At 30.9% G+C, this 19,161-nt stretch overlaps 1 protein-coding gene across 1 annotated transcript in view; it reads left to right on the top strand.

Moving 5' to 3' along the window:
- The first annotated feature begins 15,832 nt into the window (after window positions 1-15,832).
- Window positions 15,833-19,161, top strand: part of LOC139481804 (uncharacterized) — a 110,040-nt gene continuing 106,711 nt past the window's right edge. Inside the window, exon 1 of the mRNA XM_071265309.1 lies at window positions 15,833-16,256. Within this exon, the coding sequence (XP_071121410.1) occupies window positions 16,154-16,256 (103 nt within the window). The 5' untranslated portion in view covers window positions 15,833-16,153. The remainder of the gene's footprint in view (window positions 16,257-19,161) is intronic.

Raw genomic sequence — 19,161 nt, 5'->3', positions numbered from 1 at the left:
GGTGATTTTGAATCTGTTCAAAGTTTTGATTTTTCTACCCTATATACCACTTTGCCTCATATTCTTATTAAGAAAAAATTCACATCCCTAATTAACTGGGCATTTAAAAAGTCGGAATGTGAGTACATATGTTCAAACTCTTTTAGATCATTTTTTAGTAGCAATAAACAAAAGAACTATGTCAATTGGACATGCTTTGATACTATTTATGCACTTGAATTTTTACTTGGTAACATTTTTGTTCGCTTTGGAGATTCCGTATATCGTCAAGTTATTGGAATTCCAATGGGGACTAACTGTGCACCACTTATTGCGGACCTGTTTTTGTATTGTTATGAGTTACAATTTATGACTAAAATTAGCAAAGACCCATCAAAACAACATTTGATACAAAAATTTAACAATACTTTTAGATATTTGGATGATATATTGGCTCTAAATAATGACGACTTCAGTATGTATACTAAAGAAATTTATCCTGTAGAACTTACTTTAAATAAAGCTAATGATAACAATGACCACTGCCCTTTCCTCGATCTTGATATCTATATCATAAACGGGAAGCTTAATACAAAAATTTATGATAAAAGAGATGATTTTTCATTTCCTATTGTTAATTATCCATTTTTAGATGGTGACGTTCCCTTGTCACCATCTTATGGTGTTTATATATCTCAACTTGTACGATTCGCTCGTGTATGTAACAATGTATTAGATTTTAGCGAGAGAAATTTATGTATTACTGAAAAATTATTACACCAGGGTTTTCGATATCACAAACTGGTCAAAACATTTACTAAATTTTATCACCGGTATAAGGAAATAATTCGTAAATATAACTCAACATGCAGACATCTTATACGTTCAGTATTTCACATCCAAAATTTTATGGAAATATTCTTTATAAAGCACAAAAATGTCAGTATTCTCCTCAGAAACTAACAAAACCTTTAAATAGACTTATTAAAAGGGGATATAGTTACGATACTGTTGTCAGGTCATTAAAGATTGCATATTTTGGCTTTAACATTGATTCACTGATAGGGTCTTTGCATCGGAACTAAACACATTTATTTCTAAAAAAAACAGTTGTTGGCATGACACGGGTTATGTTCTTCTCATATATTTTATGATAGTATGATACTAAACCCCTAACGGGAGGGATTGTACCTGATATTCATATGATGAAGACATAATCTTTCAATCAGTTTAATTGAGGTCTGGAGCTGGCATGTCAGTTAACTGCTAGTAGTCTGTTGTTATTTATGTATTATTGTCATTTTATTTATTTTCTTTTGTTACATCTTTTGACATCAGACTCGGACTTCTCTTGAACTGAATTTTAATGTGCGTATTGTTATTCTTTTACTTTTCTACATTGGCTAGAGGTATAGGGGGAGGGTTGAGATCTCATAAACATGTTTAACCCCGCCGCAATTTTGCGCCTGTCCCAAGTCAGGAGCCTCTGGCCTTTGTTAGTCTTGTATGATTTTAAATTTTAGTTTCTTGTGTATAATTCGGAGTTTAGTATGACGTCCATTATCACTGTACTATTATGCATATTTTATGGGCCAGCTGAAGGACACCTACGGGTGCGGGAATTCTCGCTACATTGAAGACCCATTGGTTGCCTTCGGCTGTTGTTTGCTCTATGGTCGGGTGGTTGTCGCTTTGACATATTCACCATTTCCTTTCTCAATTTTATATTGTAATTAGATTCTGAAATACAAGTCATAGTTTTAATCAGTCTATGAATATGATGACACTATCAGTAATTCGGTTGTTCGTGTTAGATGGTCATGTATTCGAATGTTCTAAACTGTGAAAACCATTTTAACTTATAATAGACAATGGGTCAAATAAGTTTGTTTTTGTATTTTCTTCGTTCTACGTGTGCATACACTATATTCGAATTCAATCTCCAAATTGTGTTGATAGACTTGCCGATATTAATGCATTTAGGTATAGAATTTAGTTTATATATACTTGTTTAGATTAGTTACAGGAACGAGCAAATATGATAGAAATGTCAAAAATAATCAACTGTACATATGATGTATTTAATGTATATAATTATAACATTAGATTTGTGATGTAAAAGATTAAGAAATACTAAGGGAACCACAGTTTTAAAAAATTATCTTACAGAGCTCTTTTTTAAGGTCATGTCAACATGGTGATGTTTCATTATTATGCAAGAAGCAAGAAGGGGGAAAGGGGGGGGGGGGGTCGTAGGGGTCCTGATCTGGAAAACCCGGGCTTAAAACTTAAAAACTTGTAATCCCGAGGTCCCGAATTCAAAGTAATTTAAATCTCGACATCCCGAAATTCGAAAAAAAAATTCCCGGATCCCGGATTCACGAGCCACTAGCTTAAAAACACCCGATCCCGACGTCCCGAAAAATGTCCTGCAACCCCCCCCCCCCTCCCCCCTTCCCACTTCCATGCAACAAACACAGTTTGTATACTTGCTTATTTTATCTTTTATCTCATTAAAAATAGATCACTACATCACAGTCTGTCATACGAATTTTAAACACTCTAAATGAATTCAAAAGTAAGATCTTACAAAAAGAAAAGCAGCAAAATTAACATGCATATCAATTTTTGTAGTCTTCTACTTTGAAGAGGTATAGGAGTTTTAACTCTTCTGCTTGTAAACAACATGTAACACTACTTTGAATAACCTTTTTGTAAATATATTTCAGGATCTCATTACATTCGGCAACAACTGCATGATCATAAATGTACATACCTAAAAAAAAGGTGTTCATTGTCGAATGCTCATATGTGATTCAAATTAAATTACATTTGGTTTGCGTTTCCACAATTGCTGGCTCATATTTCATTCAACACATTTTAATGTATTAAATCCGAAAATATGGTAAATAAAAGCATATTTATACTAATGTGTAAAAAAACGTAATAACATAAATATCGAACTCGGAGAAAAATTCTTAACGGGAGTCTCTAGGCAAATTACAAAATCAAAAGCTCAAGCACATCAACCGAATTGAAAACCAACTGTCAGATTCCTGACTTTTTACAAACCAAACCTACTGCATTCCCGACGATCAACAATGACACTTAAGTACATGCATAACTCATCCTGATATTAGGGGTTAAAATGAAAGTCACATTAATATTGAATGAAGTGCAAATGTTGAAAAAATTTAACTAACACGTTATAAATGTCATTCGCAAGAAGCGCTTCACTGGATTTAACTTCCATAGCAACGTTCAACGCTGAATATAGGAAAGCAATGGATGAATAAGAACCATCCGAGGAAACATCTATGTTACCAAAACAGATCTAGAAAAAAGACAAATCCATCCAAGGTCAACTTGCCTAAGGGCGTTTTTACTTTCAAATCAATAATACATCGCGATGTACAATTTAGACGCTTTTGAGCATCACGATTTCAATTTAATAAATGGAACAATTGACAGTTGATCATAAAAATTTTAACAGATATCAAAGTCAAAATTTATACAATAAATCCTATTTTTACTACAAATTTAATTGAAACTTCGTATTGTCGGGGGAGTTTCTTCAAAAGAAAGACTTATCGTTCTGAAAAGAAATAATTCAATATAAGTATATAATTCCTACTTAAATGCATCTGTGATAATGTATAGTTTTACTGAAGTTTTTCTAAATGATACACCATTATATTTTATGTATTTGAAGACTTGAATCGACATGTAAAAACACGCTTCAGCCAGAGTGTTGATATAGAACCTCAAAATCGCCTTATTGCCGTTGGTATGTATTTATTCTGAGGTTATACTCATCATCAATCTTTTAAGTAATATGTTAAGAAATGTTTTCTCCTATTGCAAAATTTTAATAACACACAACGGAAAAGTATTGAGTAAAAAATGTCCTATTACTTAACAAGACTTACATAACCGAGTCATCACTGTCACGAAGTATACATGTCATCCTGTCTTTAATAATACGTTATATGGACCTGTCTATCGCCCTTTCATATTTGAATAACATTATCAGTTAGAAAGTAATACGCACTTGATGCATACAGACTAGAATGTTTCTGAAAAAAACATTTCACAATTTATAAGTTAATTAACCAAATTTTTATTAAGTGTTTTTACAAACAGGTAACATTGTTTGAAAAAGATTTAATGACAAGTACAAAAAGTACGAAACATCACGAAGCCTGTCATAAATTGTAGAATCTATTCAAAATTGTTATACTAGTACTTGGGTATCATCTATTCCAATTGTTCATATAAATGTACCTGCAAATAAATGTGAATGTTGTATTTTATTTATAAATTAAAGTTTAAAAGTTAACTAACTCGTGATGTCGTTCAGAAATATTTCGAAGGGATGTTTTCAACTCTTGGTTTTTATGTTCACTTTGAAGAGCAATGGTCTATCAACGAAATAATGATAGGAAATACACGTGCTGGAGTACCGTATCAATTGGAAAATACATACTCTGTTTGCAGGCGCTTCTGGAAAGTTGCTACAAGGAAATGGAAATGTCACGATATGGAGGTTAAAATCTTCTCCTTTATTGATAGGTTTTAACCGACCCGCAAAACCACGAAATCAAATATCTACGAATAGGCAAGTTTTCAGCAATCCACGATAATTGATACCCACGAAAATAAATGAATCCACAGTACTATTGGCTACTATACAGCGTTCAACAGTTCACACAATCCATACCGCATTTTCAGCTATAAATAGCCTTGAGATGATAAATGTAAAACTATCTTAACTAGAAACCTAACTGCCTGATGTTTGTACAAATTAATGATCAAAAACAAATATGATAGCAACAAACGACAACCACTGACAAACAGCTAAACTGTTTGGATGTTCACTATTTTGAAATAAAAAAATAAAGAAAGAATAAAACTTAATATACATTAACAAGTGTATGTTTTTTTATGGAAAATATGATGGATAATTTACGGAAATTGAAATAAGTTGATCAAACTGCTGACTGACCTCAAATACAACGCTAAGATTGAAAGCTTAATGTAAGACTGGTGGTTATTAGAGAGTATTATGCCCTTAACAAAATTGTGTAATAAGTTAAATGAAAATGTTTTTCAAGGTAATGCTATAATTATATGTTTAGACTAATATAACATAGATAATGTAGAATGCAAGTCCTTGTCAGAGAGTACTATTATCAGACCCAAAATTTACCCTGTTATACTTAGTATTCATATTTCATGTATATTGATATTTAGTTTGTTGTACAGCAGTAACGGTGTTGAAGTAAAAATATCCAGAAAGGATTTGTTTACAATCAAAAACTGTGTTTGTTCATACTTACACCACATAGTTGAAAACTTTGTAAGAACTTAAAATGTCTTACGTAAAAGTTAAGACATCTGCAAGAGATATTTGAGTACAAAACTACCATTATTTTGACCTGCATATGACCGTTTGGTATTTAATTAAGCAAACTTATAATTACATTTTAACTTTCTGGTCACACATCTAATCGCCTTATGAATATGATGCCAGTATCAGTTAATTTGAAATACACACCTAATGTATGCATAAGGACACAAATTTCTAAAACGAAGAGGACATTTGGAATGGATAATTTGATTAACCGAATTCGAAATTAATGTTCCACAACAATTTAATGAAATGTATGTATATAAATAAAGGCAACATAAGTATACCGCTGCTCGAAATTTACAAATCAATTGCGAAAAAAAAATCAAATTCGGGTAACAAACTAAAACTAAGTGATACACGTCAAATATAAGAGGAGAACTACGACACAACAGAAACACAACATTAAAATGTAACACACACAGAAACTATAATATAATAATGTTCATTTTCCTGACTTGGTACAGGACATTTTAATAAAAAAAAAAGTGGGTTGAACCTGGTTTTGTGGCATGCCAAACTTCCCGCTTCCATGACAAGGTTTAAAATTTAATACGCCAGAATCTAATATAATCCAGGAAGACACCGCCAAAAGTGTTCGATTTGGGTTATCACATGTCATACCAGTAATGTTAATACATATGCATATGTTGTGTACAAGTTGTAATGTTGTACAAATTAAATTTGTACATCTATTTTGTACAAGTTATCAGTGGTTTATGACCTGCTTAACACACATGGATGATTCAAGCACACAGTCTTTGGTTCGCATATTTCTGTCAATTTTTCACAACTACATGATACAATCTAATACTGGGCATTGATACACAAAACAAATTAAGACCACAAAAAGACTCTTTATAGATATGATTATGGTATCAGGAGAAAAATAAAATTAGAAGTTAAAACATTCAGGTATCCTCATTTCCAGTTTTAGGACAAGGAGAATAACACTAAATATTAGGTTGAAGTATATAAATTTGAATTTAAAACATTGAACTACTACATTTTAGAAGATAAACCTGTATCACCTGGTACAAGGAGGTGTGTGTCAAAAAACCTATAACTTGTACAAAAACACTGTACAGATTATCATTTGTACAAACTTACTTCTTGTACACAACACATATATTATATCCGAACTTAATTTCGCAAATATTTAGATAAACTTTCGATATATGTGAATTACGTATTATTTATGCTTTAATTTGTATATATGCAAGTTCCTTTCATGTTTACAAAATGTAGGTGTGTTTGATTATGATACCAATAGAAAATAGTGTTATTATGTTATACATTGTAGGTTGATACATCAAATTTGCGTATGTGTACCATAGATATATAACGAAATTAATAACATTATTCGTTCGTACCGTTTGTTATCATTTTGAAAAAAGTCGCCTCGTACATGTTACCTCGTACATGAAACCCTCAGTTCAAAATGCGCGTATTGTGTTCCAAATTATCTTTGGCAAGTTTTGATAATCCCAGGTTCGATTCCACTGCTATTTTAACCAGCCTAGAAATCAACACTTTTATGTTCACTTATTACATAATTCATAAGTTTATTTTTTAAGTATTTATCATAAATATTTACAATTTAAAAAAACATTGCAAAAAGCATCCTGTCGGTTGATTATCGACATGTAAATGATAACTATTACTGAAACAAAAATATTTTAAGTATAAAGTTAAATAGCAGTCAACAACATTTGCATATAGTAATAAATGAAATGAAGCATGTGTTCCTGGGAAATATTGTTCATCAGATAAGTTAATACCAGTATCTTAAAACACAAAGATCAGATTAACCATGATATTTTTTACCTATTTTCGTATTTAGTCAAATCAGAACGATAAAAACAATCACCAGTTTGTTATATAAACGCAGGACAGATATAAATGCTCCGACATCGTGGATTTCTATTTATACTTTTCATTTCTTTTGTCCGTTTTCTTTCCTTGGTTCAATGATTTTTACTATCAAAATTATTTCTTATAAATAAAACGATATGGTGAACAAGTACAGTGTGCTGTAAGACGCAGCGCCGATGATTAACGACGAGTACTTTGCATATGTTAAGGTGATCAACTTGTCATTGACCCCAAATTCAACTCGAGTTTTTACAGCATTAATATTATCTTAAATGTATACCTTATATACATAGGTTGTACTATCATTAGTCAGGGTGATAATGGTGATTACCCGTTGGTGTTTAGTTATCATTTAGGGATGTTAATTATGTAAATTTATATGCAAATATGTATTAAGAAGTGGTAGTTTTAATTTACCCAAAGAGGTGTTGATTAAGATCATGACAAGTGTGCTTGACATAAGGACACTCTTTGCATTATAAGAAAGTTTATACATTAACTGCTTTTGACAGTAGCTAGAATTAATGTTCCGTTTATTTACCAGCAATCAGCAGCATATTACGGTATACATTCCAGTTATTAAAATAGACAATTCTTAAAACAAAATTGATTTATGAAATCATAAAATAAATCAGGCTTATAAGTTGATATGCCAGATATCCGTTTCGTTCACATAAAACTAATAAGGGGTCTTCAAATAAAACATTTGGAAAAAAGAAAACAAAAAACCAAAAACAAGATGCTGAATGAAAACCAAAATAAAACAAAAACACAAATGATAATATTGTTTACAAAAGACCTTTAAAAGACATTTTGTTTTACTAAAATTAATTTTGTAAGTTAAATTTTCATAAAACTTTCCATATATTTACTTTAACCCTTGACAAACTATTTAAGTTTCAAAAATGTTTAAACACACATTTTGTTGGAAAAAACTTATTGAATATGTAGCAGTTTGAAAAACACTTATTTTGATAATTGAGAAGCTTAATATTTCTTTAACAGTACAGCGTGATCAAACAGTTTAGGTATCATTTAAATAGTGTTATTTCACACATAAACGTTGATTTTTATATATATTTTTTTTTGCATAAAAAGAAAGTCACGATACGGTTGTCAAGTCGTTACACGCGGTATTTTTTCAAAAATAATATTTATTATAAATACTTGTAGAAAATGCCTGTACCAAATAAGGAATATGACAGTTGTTTCCCATTCGTTTGATGAATTTGAGCTTTTGATTTTGCCATATGATTCAGGCTTTCTGACCTGAATTTTTTCATTAAAATGAATTTAGCCGACTCATTTCCAAAATAGAAAAAAATGTTTTTTGATATTTTATTTGCGGAAGTACTGAAAACTAATTGATTTTGACTGACAATTAAGGAATTGTGTCAAAGACATACAGACCATAGGATATACATTATACCACCACTTAAAGGCTATCCATACCACAGGGTGGATATATGTGTAGTCTTTCTTTGAAAATAATTTAAATGTTTGCAGGACTGCGTCAAACCATAAATAAACTCATCATAGATACCAGGACTAAATTTAGTATATACGCCAGACGCGCGTTTCGTCTACAAAAGACGCTCGAATCCAAAAAAGTTGAAAAGGTCAAATAAAGTACGATGTTTAAGAGCATTGAGGACCATAATTCCTTAAAGTTTTGCCAAATACAGATGAGGTAATCTATGCCTGAGGTAGACAAGTCTTAACTGTATATATAAGATATTTTGCACATGCACTGTAAACGATATTATTCAAAAGTTTTCTAAAAGACGGAAGTATCATGTAACCGCTAATTGTTAATTGTCAGAATATTATCATTTAAGTGAAAATTTCATGATATTTTAAAGAGTGAACGAATATACAGTTACATGTAGAGACAATTTAACATTTCATCGTTTCCTAAGGTTTCTAACGAAAATCCAAAATATTCGGTAATTTAAAAGACTATTTGGCAAGTCATCACGTAGTCAATCATTTTAGTTTTACACTTTGCTAAATTAAGCATTTATTTTTGTAAAAATTTGATGTCTGAAACATGGCATTTATGATAAAAGAAGTAAGAAGGCGAAATATCAATATTTATTTTATTTTATTCAATAGCTTTTATATAGCGCCTATCTAATAAACATAATACTCTAAGCGCTTAACATATAAAATTGAAGGAAAATATATATCACAATGCATACAATAATAGCAAATATATATATAAAATTTAATGAACATCTGAATGAAACAGAAATTAAATAGAATAATTATGTAAATTAAAAGCATTGAAAGGGGAATATCACAATGAATATCCATAAAAACGTATAAGAATGTAACAGTAAACCAAAAATTAAATAAAATAATGATGAAAATTATAAGTATTTACATTTCCTGCGGTATATACACAGGTAAAATCTATAACAATTTGCATTAAAGGATTTATTCACTTAACTAAGAGAAACATATAAGTTAGATTTTTAACCAGTAAAACACAGAGAGAAAAAAACAATATTGAGTTAGTGTTAATTCCGCCCCCCCCCCCCTCCCAATGGTTTTAGAAGATCTTTAAGTCATTCATTGAACTCTTAAAGTATACATGTAGTAACAATTCTATACACTTATGATGCAAACTATTTAACGGATATTGCTGTTGTGTGAATTCACATTGTGAAATGTTTGGAAATGGTGAATCCTTTACATCAAAGTGTCAACATTGAAACAGTCTTTCACTGTCTTTATTTATTACAAACGTGAACGTAGTTACACATACAAATGTAGCTTACCGTTGAGTATGGAGATCATCCCATTTTTGTGGTGAGGTTAGTGTTGATCAGTCTTTTGTTTTCTATGTAGTTTTATGGTGTAATATTATGAAATAAGATGAAATTTTGTTCATTTCTAGTATACTTTTTTGCAGTAGTATTTTTAAGTTTTACCACAATATGTTAATGGAGTTTTACAAAATCTTTGACAGCTATGCACATTTTTGAATGCAGTCGTACTTTAAATTGCTGTATAATGTCATTATAACGGCGTTCCAACTTCTTCTAACATACTAAAATGGTGTTTACCAACATAGTAGTTGTGTAGTTGAAAACATTTTTTTTCTCAGAATGAAAGCTTATTTATTTTCATTGAAAATAATCCGGTGCTACTGAACTGATAATCGTTCAAATATGTATGTACATCATTAATAAAGTGGTTTTGGTTTTGTTGAAATATATTAAAATGTATTTTTATTTGAGCTGACATAAAAGTATAAATTACTCGAATAAACTGTATATTGTGCATATCTTTCTTTCACTAAGAAAAAAGTACTTGATGTATCTTAACTGGCGTTAACAACAATTGTAAATAATTTTCTTCCTTGTTATAAACAACAATATCTTCTTTTAAATAATTTGCAAGCAAGTTTTTGCAATACATCTTTTTTAAAATATAGGGGAATGCATATAGGTGATTCAACTGATATGCAATTTGGAATGTCGACGAAAGAAACCCTGACAATATCTATCCACCACCAGGAATAAAAGGCATTTGTCATACAATATTATATCCTTATTTCCCTTGGATCAAGTATTAATATTATATAAAAAAATTACCAAATGAGACAAGAGAGAAGGGCCAAAAATAAAACAAATACCAAAGAGATAATCAAACTCATAAATTGAAAATAAAGTGACAATGACATGGCTAAAAGAGAAAACGACACAGACAAACAATAGTACATAAAACACAACTTAGACAAAAAGACTAAACAACCCGAACCCCTCCAAAAAAAAGGGATGATCTCAAGTCATCCGGAAGGGAAAACTGATCCTGCTCCATAACACACGTTAATATCAATATCAGAAACATTATATTCATGCGTATTTGTAAAAAAGGTAAGTGTACCATATTTCAATTTGTAAGGATAGAGCAAACATGTTTTTATTTTTTTTTTATTGACCATTATTCTTAGCTCTGGTTTTGAACGAAGTGAAAGTTGGATACTTAAAAACCTTATTGCCGAAATTCTGTCGTTGTGTAAGGTATTTAGCGGTGAACATTTTTGTCAGGATTCCATATGATATATATATTGTTGTAAAATTTTATCTTTATCCGTTAATTAACTTTTGAATATAGCACCTATTTATGTAAAATCTAAAATATGCCTTTGAAACACATTTTTGTACTCTAATCTGAATGTTTTTTTTTTCTCTCATTTTTTTATATAACCAAGGCCATGTAATGTTTCATCATTATGCAACGAACGAAGTTGATATTCTTGTTTATAATTACTAGTAAGCGCAACTCATCAAAAGCAACAGCATTTAAATTCTATGTTAGCAGTAAACTATATTGAAGATGTGTAAGTGTTTGAATATTGTGCATGCAGTCATTATCAACTCTATATTATACAAAATTGCAAATACTTTCTATTATTCTTATTCATGGTTCTATGAATTTTGTAGCACCTGCATTGACATACAGGGTACAAATTTTTCGTTACGAGAACAACATGTATGACTTTTTAATGCTAAAACAAAGCGTTTATGCAATTATAAATTATGAGGTAACAATAGTTACTTGATAAACATTAATGATCAGAACTGATTTAAATTAACAACAATTTTACTTTTGATTTAAAAAAAAGAGAGATGAAAGATACCAGAGGGACAGTCAAACTCATAAATCGAAAAAAAACTGACAACGCCATGGCTAAAAATGAAAAGGGCAAATAGACAAACAATAGAACACATGACACAACATAGAAAACTAAAGAATAAACAACACGAACCCCACCAAAAACTAGGGGTGATCTCAGGTGCTCCGGAAGGGTAAGCAGATCATGTTCCACATGTGGCACACATCGTGTTGCTTGTAAGATAACAAATCCGGTAAATAGTCTAATTCGGTATGTTACATTTATGAAAGGGGATTGTACTTACAACGTAAGGAACATATCCGATATCATTTGTGAAACGTTTATTCAATAACGGTCAACCAACTCCTGATGGCGTCCGTAAAATGTACAAAGAGATGATTTTAACTTTACCATTTGGAACTCTTGATTTAATAGCTTCCTTGTAAGCAACGACCCTCTATCACGAAATTCATGATAGGAAATGCAAGAACGGGAATATCGTATCAATTGGGAGATATATACACCGTATGCAGGTGCTGCTGGAATGTTTGAAATGGAAAGTTCACAATTGGAAAGCTGAAATCATCTCTTTTGTCGTAAGGTTTTCAATCGACCCTTATTGTCAATCTCTAGATGCAAGTCAAGATATGAGGCAGACAGGTATCTGTTACATCCTTTATCTCTAGTTCAATGGGATAGATGCGTTCGACATAGTCACCAAAATTTGAATTATTTAGTGAAAGAACATCATCTATATAGCGGAAAGAAGAGTTAAAAGGATATTGCTAACTTCTTTTTTTTCTTCATAAGAAGTTCCTACCAATGTTTTGGTATCATACATGCATGTTGTACATGTGGATTTAATTTATACTATGTATACACATCCGTGAATTGACATTAGTAATGAACATGCAATTTAGATATGTTTATCAAAAAATGAAGTAAAATGTTCTATGAATGCAACCAAACCTACTACGACTAATAATAGCAATGTGTTACATACAGGTTGTCATTTTAACAAAATAACTACCTAAACTCTAGCATTAAATCAAAGAACATTCCAAATAGACGATATAGGTTTTAAATGATTCAATCATACTGTGCTATATCTAATCTCTGTCAGTAACAATTTTATAATTCCAACACTTACACTTACTTTCTTCTAGTAACGTTAACATACTTGTGATAGACATATCAACCGAATACCACAATTGGCGACTGACAATTTGCAAATCCATCTCGTTATTTAGAATTAGTAATTATAGCTTTATGCATAACTCAAAACATTTAGTTATATAGAAGATTCTTACAAAAGATATGAGTAATTCTAACTACCTGGAAGAAAACAAAGTAGTCATATTTAAAAAAAAACTATTGTCAACAGCAGGGCACATGCTGAATACTCCCAGAACTTCACACAATAATACAAAAACAATAGTAACTAAAGGACTTAGTATAAAAATATTAACAATACTGTACGTATTCATTATAAACAATAGTAGTATCTTCTTGTCGCACCTAGGCAATCGCACGTTTAACCATTTTTTTTTTAATCTGATACATGCTATCATCATATATTACATATTGATATTTCAAATGTTTGAATGTTGTCTGTTTTTTTTGTACATAACTGATATTTGACTTAACACCGCTGTAATAAAAAAAGAAACATTCATTAATCGATAAGATGGTATCTAAAAGTATTACGTTGGGCACTTTTTCTACAGAAATGTACGCTGTCGAATTTGTTCATGCACATTTTTTTTGTATATAGATATAGGAAGAAGTGGTGTTAGTGCCAATGAGATAACTCTCCATCCAAATAACAATGTGAAAAAGTAAACCATTATAGGTCAATAAACGGCCTTCAACACGGAGCCTTGGCTCACACCAAACAACAAGTTATAAAGGGCCCCAAAATTACTAGTGTAAAACCATTCAAACGTACTAATCTATATAAAAAACGAGATACGAGAAACACGTATAAATCACGTAAACAAACGACAACTGCTGTACATCATATTCCTGACTTAGGACAGATGCAAACATTTGCAGCGGGATTAAACGTTTTCATGGTACCAAACCTTCTGCCTTTTTCTGAAACAATAGTATAACATCACAACATAGAAAAACACACTAGCATATCAAGTGTAAGGCTTAACTCAATTAAAAAACGTAAATTTAAACACAATAAACGAATAAATTTGATATGCGATACCTTAATGTAAATACATAGTTAATAAAATATTAGGGACACACATTCAAGATCGAAAAGCAAACAAACATGTCAAAAAAAAGCCATGGCAAGACACCAACCCTTAAAAAATAATCACTTTTGAAAAAAAAAACGGTTTTCATTATATATACAGGTAAATGAAAAATAACTTTGTCGTTTTAGGTTTACTACCTCTTTGTATATACAATTATCAAATAATTAGGAATAATATGTATATTTACAGCTTATCTCAAGTGATATTTGAATTTTATCCTAAACGTTGGGGAGGGAAAAGATTAACGAATATCACGGCCCAGGCCATGTGTAAATTTACAACAATTCTATGGCTTCCATTATTTCGATTCTAATAGGACAATACGGTCATAAAAAAAACTGAAGTGAGTGTGGGTATGCCGTGTGTGTGGCTATTCTTTTTTACTCCCTGTTAGAACCACAAAGCTCAAACATTCTAATAAATATATAGCTTGCAGCAAATATTTCGCATATTACCGTTTGAAAAAAAATGTGTTTAATTCTTTTAACTCTCAAACCAAACTTTTGCCATTTGTAATTTACATGTTTTTCTCGTAAGCTACCGTCAAATCCAAATTTTACATTTCGTAACTCAGGAACCGCGATGTTGATTTGCTGAAATCAGTAATTATGCGAATAATGCAATATAATAGGAAATAAAACAAACCCTACCTCAAAATTCATTTTAATGCAATGGTTCTCGTAATGGAAAAAACCTTCAGCTTTAGCGTTTTCATTTGTATGACGTCATGTTTTGAAATAAATAAAATACGACAAAAGCATCAACGGACTTTCGAGGAATTTTAATTTATTTTGATTTTGTTGATTTCTCCGAGCTCTCGTGCATTAATCCTTTTCTTAAACATCCGATTTAGAATAGAAGTTCAGTAGTCTTTTTCAATTGTTATTTTTAAAACAATAAAATCGACATAGCGTTTACAACTAGGTTCCGATACATGTGAATTTACGTAGGAGGTATTTTATAACATCAATTATTATGTATATCTCTGAGTCTGCGCTAAGGATAGATATATTGAGTATTTTATCATGGTGTTGTTTACAAAACGAAAGAAGCACGTCATATTAAAATATAGGACAAGCAATGCGTAACCATCAGAAACACCAATTACCATCTCCGTATGTGTGTTGCTCAGTCTTTATGTTTTCTTTGCTATGTTTTATAAACTAATTAATTATTGTCAATATGTTTTCGACTAAGTTTGTATTTTCAACTTCTCTTTTGAAATACTAAAAGTAGGTTGTAAATAATATACCACCATCATAATAAGCTAATTTAGATTGAACTTGTATGATAGACAGAATAGACCGTAATATAAACAATATCAAGAAAGTAAAGGTGGAAGACACATTTATACCAGAAACTGCTAGCATTTAAATTGTAGTGATTAGAACTAAGTTTTCAACTGCATGTGAAGTCTTATCTGTCGTATCAAACCGTACTTACACATTGATTGCATAGAAGGAAATAATTTCCCCTTGGAATGTACGAGTCAATACTAATAATAAGTCTACAATCTAATTTTCAAAAGCTGTGAAGGAATAAATGTCTTTTCCTGGAGCGACACTATCAATGATTGTCATATGGGAGTATTTATCGATCCATCTAGAGAGTTTCCCAATGAACGACAGCAGATGCGTATAATATTGTATCACTTCAGTGTAGGTGGTATTCACTGATCTATATCATTATATAAATATAATATTTAACGATGAGTTATATAATATTTGAATAGTTCGATGTGATAAAAATCAGCTGATATGACCTGTTTAAGCTGATTTTGCAATATTCCATTCTATGTCTTTCAAGCTAGTGGTGATCATATCAGTTGTTATTGAAAGGACTGGAAATATTAGAAACACATAACATGACAGCTATAAAACATACAAAGATAATTTTAACGAAGGAATGAACAATATTTCTTCAGATTAAACATGAAAGCATCTATTAGTGTTGTCGGTCAATGTAGATGACCAATAGTGTGACTTTACAGATATGTCAAAAAGGGATACCTATATCAATTCATATATAACAACTTCGTGTATGGATGTCATTAATGTTGTTTTGATAGTGCTTTACTCAACTAGTTCTATTCAAGGTAAGTATATTTCAGACGAAAAAAGAAATTATAATTTAGAACAATAGTAGTTATTTTTTTACATATTTAAGACGTGATAGTTTCACTTTAATAAAAAGTTTAGGAACGAAAAGCTTATAGATTGAATGTTCCTTAAGGCTTGTTTGCCATTCGTTTTTAATAAGGAAGAAAACATTGTTGAATTGAAAATTTGAACCACTTATGTTAGCGGAAATCATTATGACCAGAGTAGTTTATTATAATAATTTATTTTAAGTTCAATTTTACAAATGGAGAAACAGTTGGAAAGCAACTTGATTTCAACATGACCTATATGTTGTCTTATTCTAATCTAAAGCCATACTTCTGTTGCACATGAAATTAGCGGTCATATAGGACTTTAATCTTTATGCATATCAAGCCAAATGCAGAAACGTATTTTAATGAAGAGATAATATCAAATATGTACAACTAATTTCTAACAACATAGCACCACAACTTTCTTAAACACAGTGCAATAAATCCTATTAACACAAGGTATTAAAAAATAATATCCAGAAATTGAACTTGAGGATAATAGTAAAACAAAAGTGAAGCAAATTATAAATATGTCGGTTTTTAATGTTTTATGTATCAATGATATATTTGTGGCCTAAGCTACATATCGTCGCTGGGCCTCTAAAATGTCGTATATGACTTTTTTGGCTAAAAATACTTTTTGACACCAATGGTCTGGGCGGGAGGAAATCTTTGGTATTACAAAATAGCATACAGTTAGACCAATAAAAATGTGTGAAATAAGACATATTACAAAATTGTCAATGTCAGTTCTTTACAAAGTTTGCTTCCAAAATGTTGTATGAAAACTTGAAAATCGTTGTAGAATGGCTTTGGGAAAAAAATAATTGTACATTTTTTTTATTTCTGTGAAAATAATTTAAGTTCTTGAATAATCCAGAAATGTCATAGTTTTCATTTCACTGCTATTTACAAAAATGTTCAAGTTCACATACGACATTTTGGAAGCATGCATTTTGCCAAAATTTTCAAAGCCTGTTTGTGAGATATTTTTATCTCGAAAAATTTGTTATTTACAACATTTTAGAAGCCCAGCGACGATATAGTATCAATAATCAAACGTATGGCATATACGTACATATGAATGCTAAAATGTTTCATACACGTTAGAGCGTTTAACTTCGGATAAATATATAAACACATCCCTTTTTACACATGACTTACAAATATACTTAGCAGTAAAAACATGAACATTGACATATAACTTATATCATCAAGCTGAAGTTATAATTACAACTCTTAAAAAAATCGCAGTACCGTCTTAACAAAGTATTGAATATTATATAATATCTAGAATTGTTTCACACAGGAACAAGTGTTGTTTTTATTTGAAAGAAACCTGTTGGCCGTCTGCCTTATGTTAGATTAAGTGCTAATCTTATATACGTAATATAAATATTTAGTTAGACAGTTGATATTTTAATCTGGGAATTTCTGAATAAAGAAACATGTATGTGAAAAATAATAATTTTCCTTTTGTTTATAAAATATTCATTCAGACTATTCCTCTACATCTACATGTATCAACCTTTATTTAATATTTTAATCAAAGCAATGGTATGTCTGTCCTTCAAAAGCGTTATGTTTAAATGAAGCGTGCAATACAGAAAACAAAATGCGTATGTTATCAGATATAATTTCATTTATTTTTTTTGTTATCACATTGACAGCATAGACAATAAGTCCTTTAAACAAAGACGAAATTAGTTGGGATTAACGAACACGAGTCGACTGTAAGCAAACAACAACAATCATAAAAAGAACTGAAACGGAAAGGCAAACGACTATATAGATTAGACCGTTGGTTTTCCCGTTTGAATGGTTTTAGATTAGTAATTGTGGGGCCCTTTATAGCTTTTTGTTCGGTGTGAGCCAAGGCTCCGTGTTGAAGGCCGTACATTGACCTATAATGGTTAACTTTTATTAATTGTTATTTGGATGGAGAGTTATCTCATTGGCACTCACACCAAATCTTCCTATATATATTGACCGCTTATAAAAACTAAATTGTGTCTGTGGATGTTTTTCTTTTTCTTTTCTAAGATTAACATTATTCACCATTCTCATTTTTTTCTATATATATCGCAATCATAGATTCATTGTAGTGAAAATATATCTTACTGAAGAGCCCTACTTATCTGAAAAACAAGTCCATGAAATATGATATCATTAAAATGTTTCTTGAACAAAAACATATTTGTTGAATTTAATGGTTTGACATTTCATCAAACAGTTTTGTATTCCAATGGGTACTTTGCATCGGAACTAAACACATTTATTCAAAAACCAGTTGTTGGCATGACACGGGTTATGTTCTTCTCATATATGTTATAATGGTATGAAACTAAAACCCTAATCATAATTTTTCGGTCAGTTTAATTGAAGTCTGGAGCTGGCATGTCAGTTAACTGCTAGTAGTCTGTTGTTATTTATGTATTATTGTCATTTTGTTTATTTTCTTTGGTTACATCTTCTGACATCAGACTCGGACTTCTCTTGAACTGAATTTCAATGTGCGTATTGTTATGCGTTTACTTTTCTACATTGGCTAGAGGTATAGGGGGAGGGTTGAGATTTCATAAACATGTTTAAAACCCGCCGCATTTTTGCGCCTGTCCCAAGTCAGGAGCCTCTGGTCTTTGTTAGTCTTGTATTATTTTAATTTTAGTTTCTTGTGTACCATTTGGAAATTAGTATGGCGTTCATTATCACTGAACTAGTATATATTTGTTTAGGGCCCAGCTGAAGGACGACTCCGGGTGCGGGAATTTCTCGCTACATTGAAGACCTGTTGGTGACCTTCTGCTGTTGTTTTTTTTTTCTATGGTCGGGTTGTTGTCTCTTTGGC

Source organism: Mytilus edulis, chromosome 7 (assembly GCF_963676685.1).
Source record: "Mytilus edulis chromosome 7, xbMytEdul2.2, whole genome shotgun sequence".
NCBI lineage: Eukaryota > Metazoa > Mollusca > Bivalvia > Mytilida > Mytilidae > Mytilus > Mytilus edulis.
Note: the sequence above shows the minus strand (reverse complement) of the source record. Positions and strands in the feature narration are given on the sequence as shown.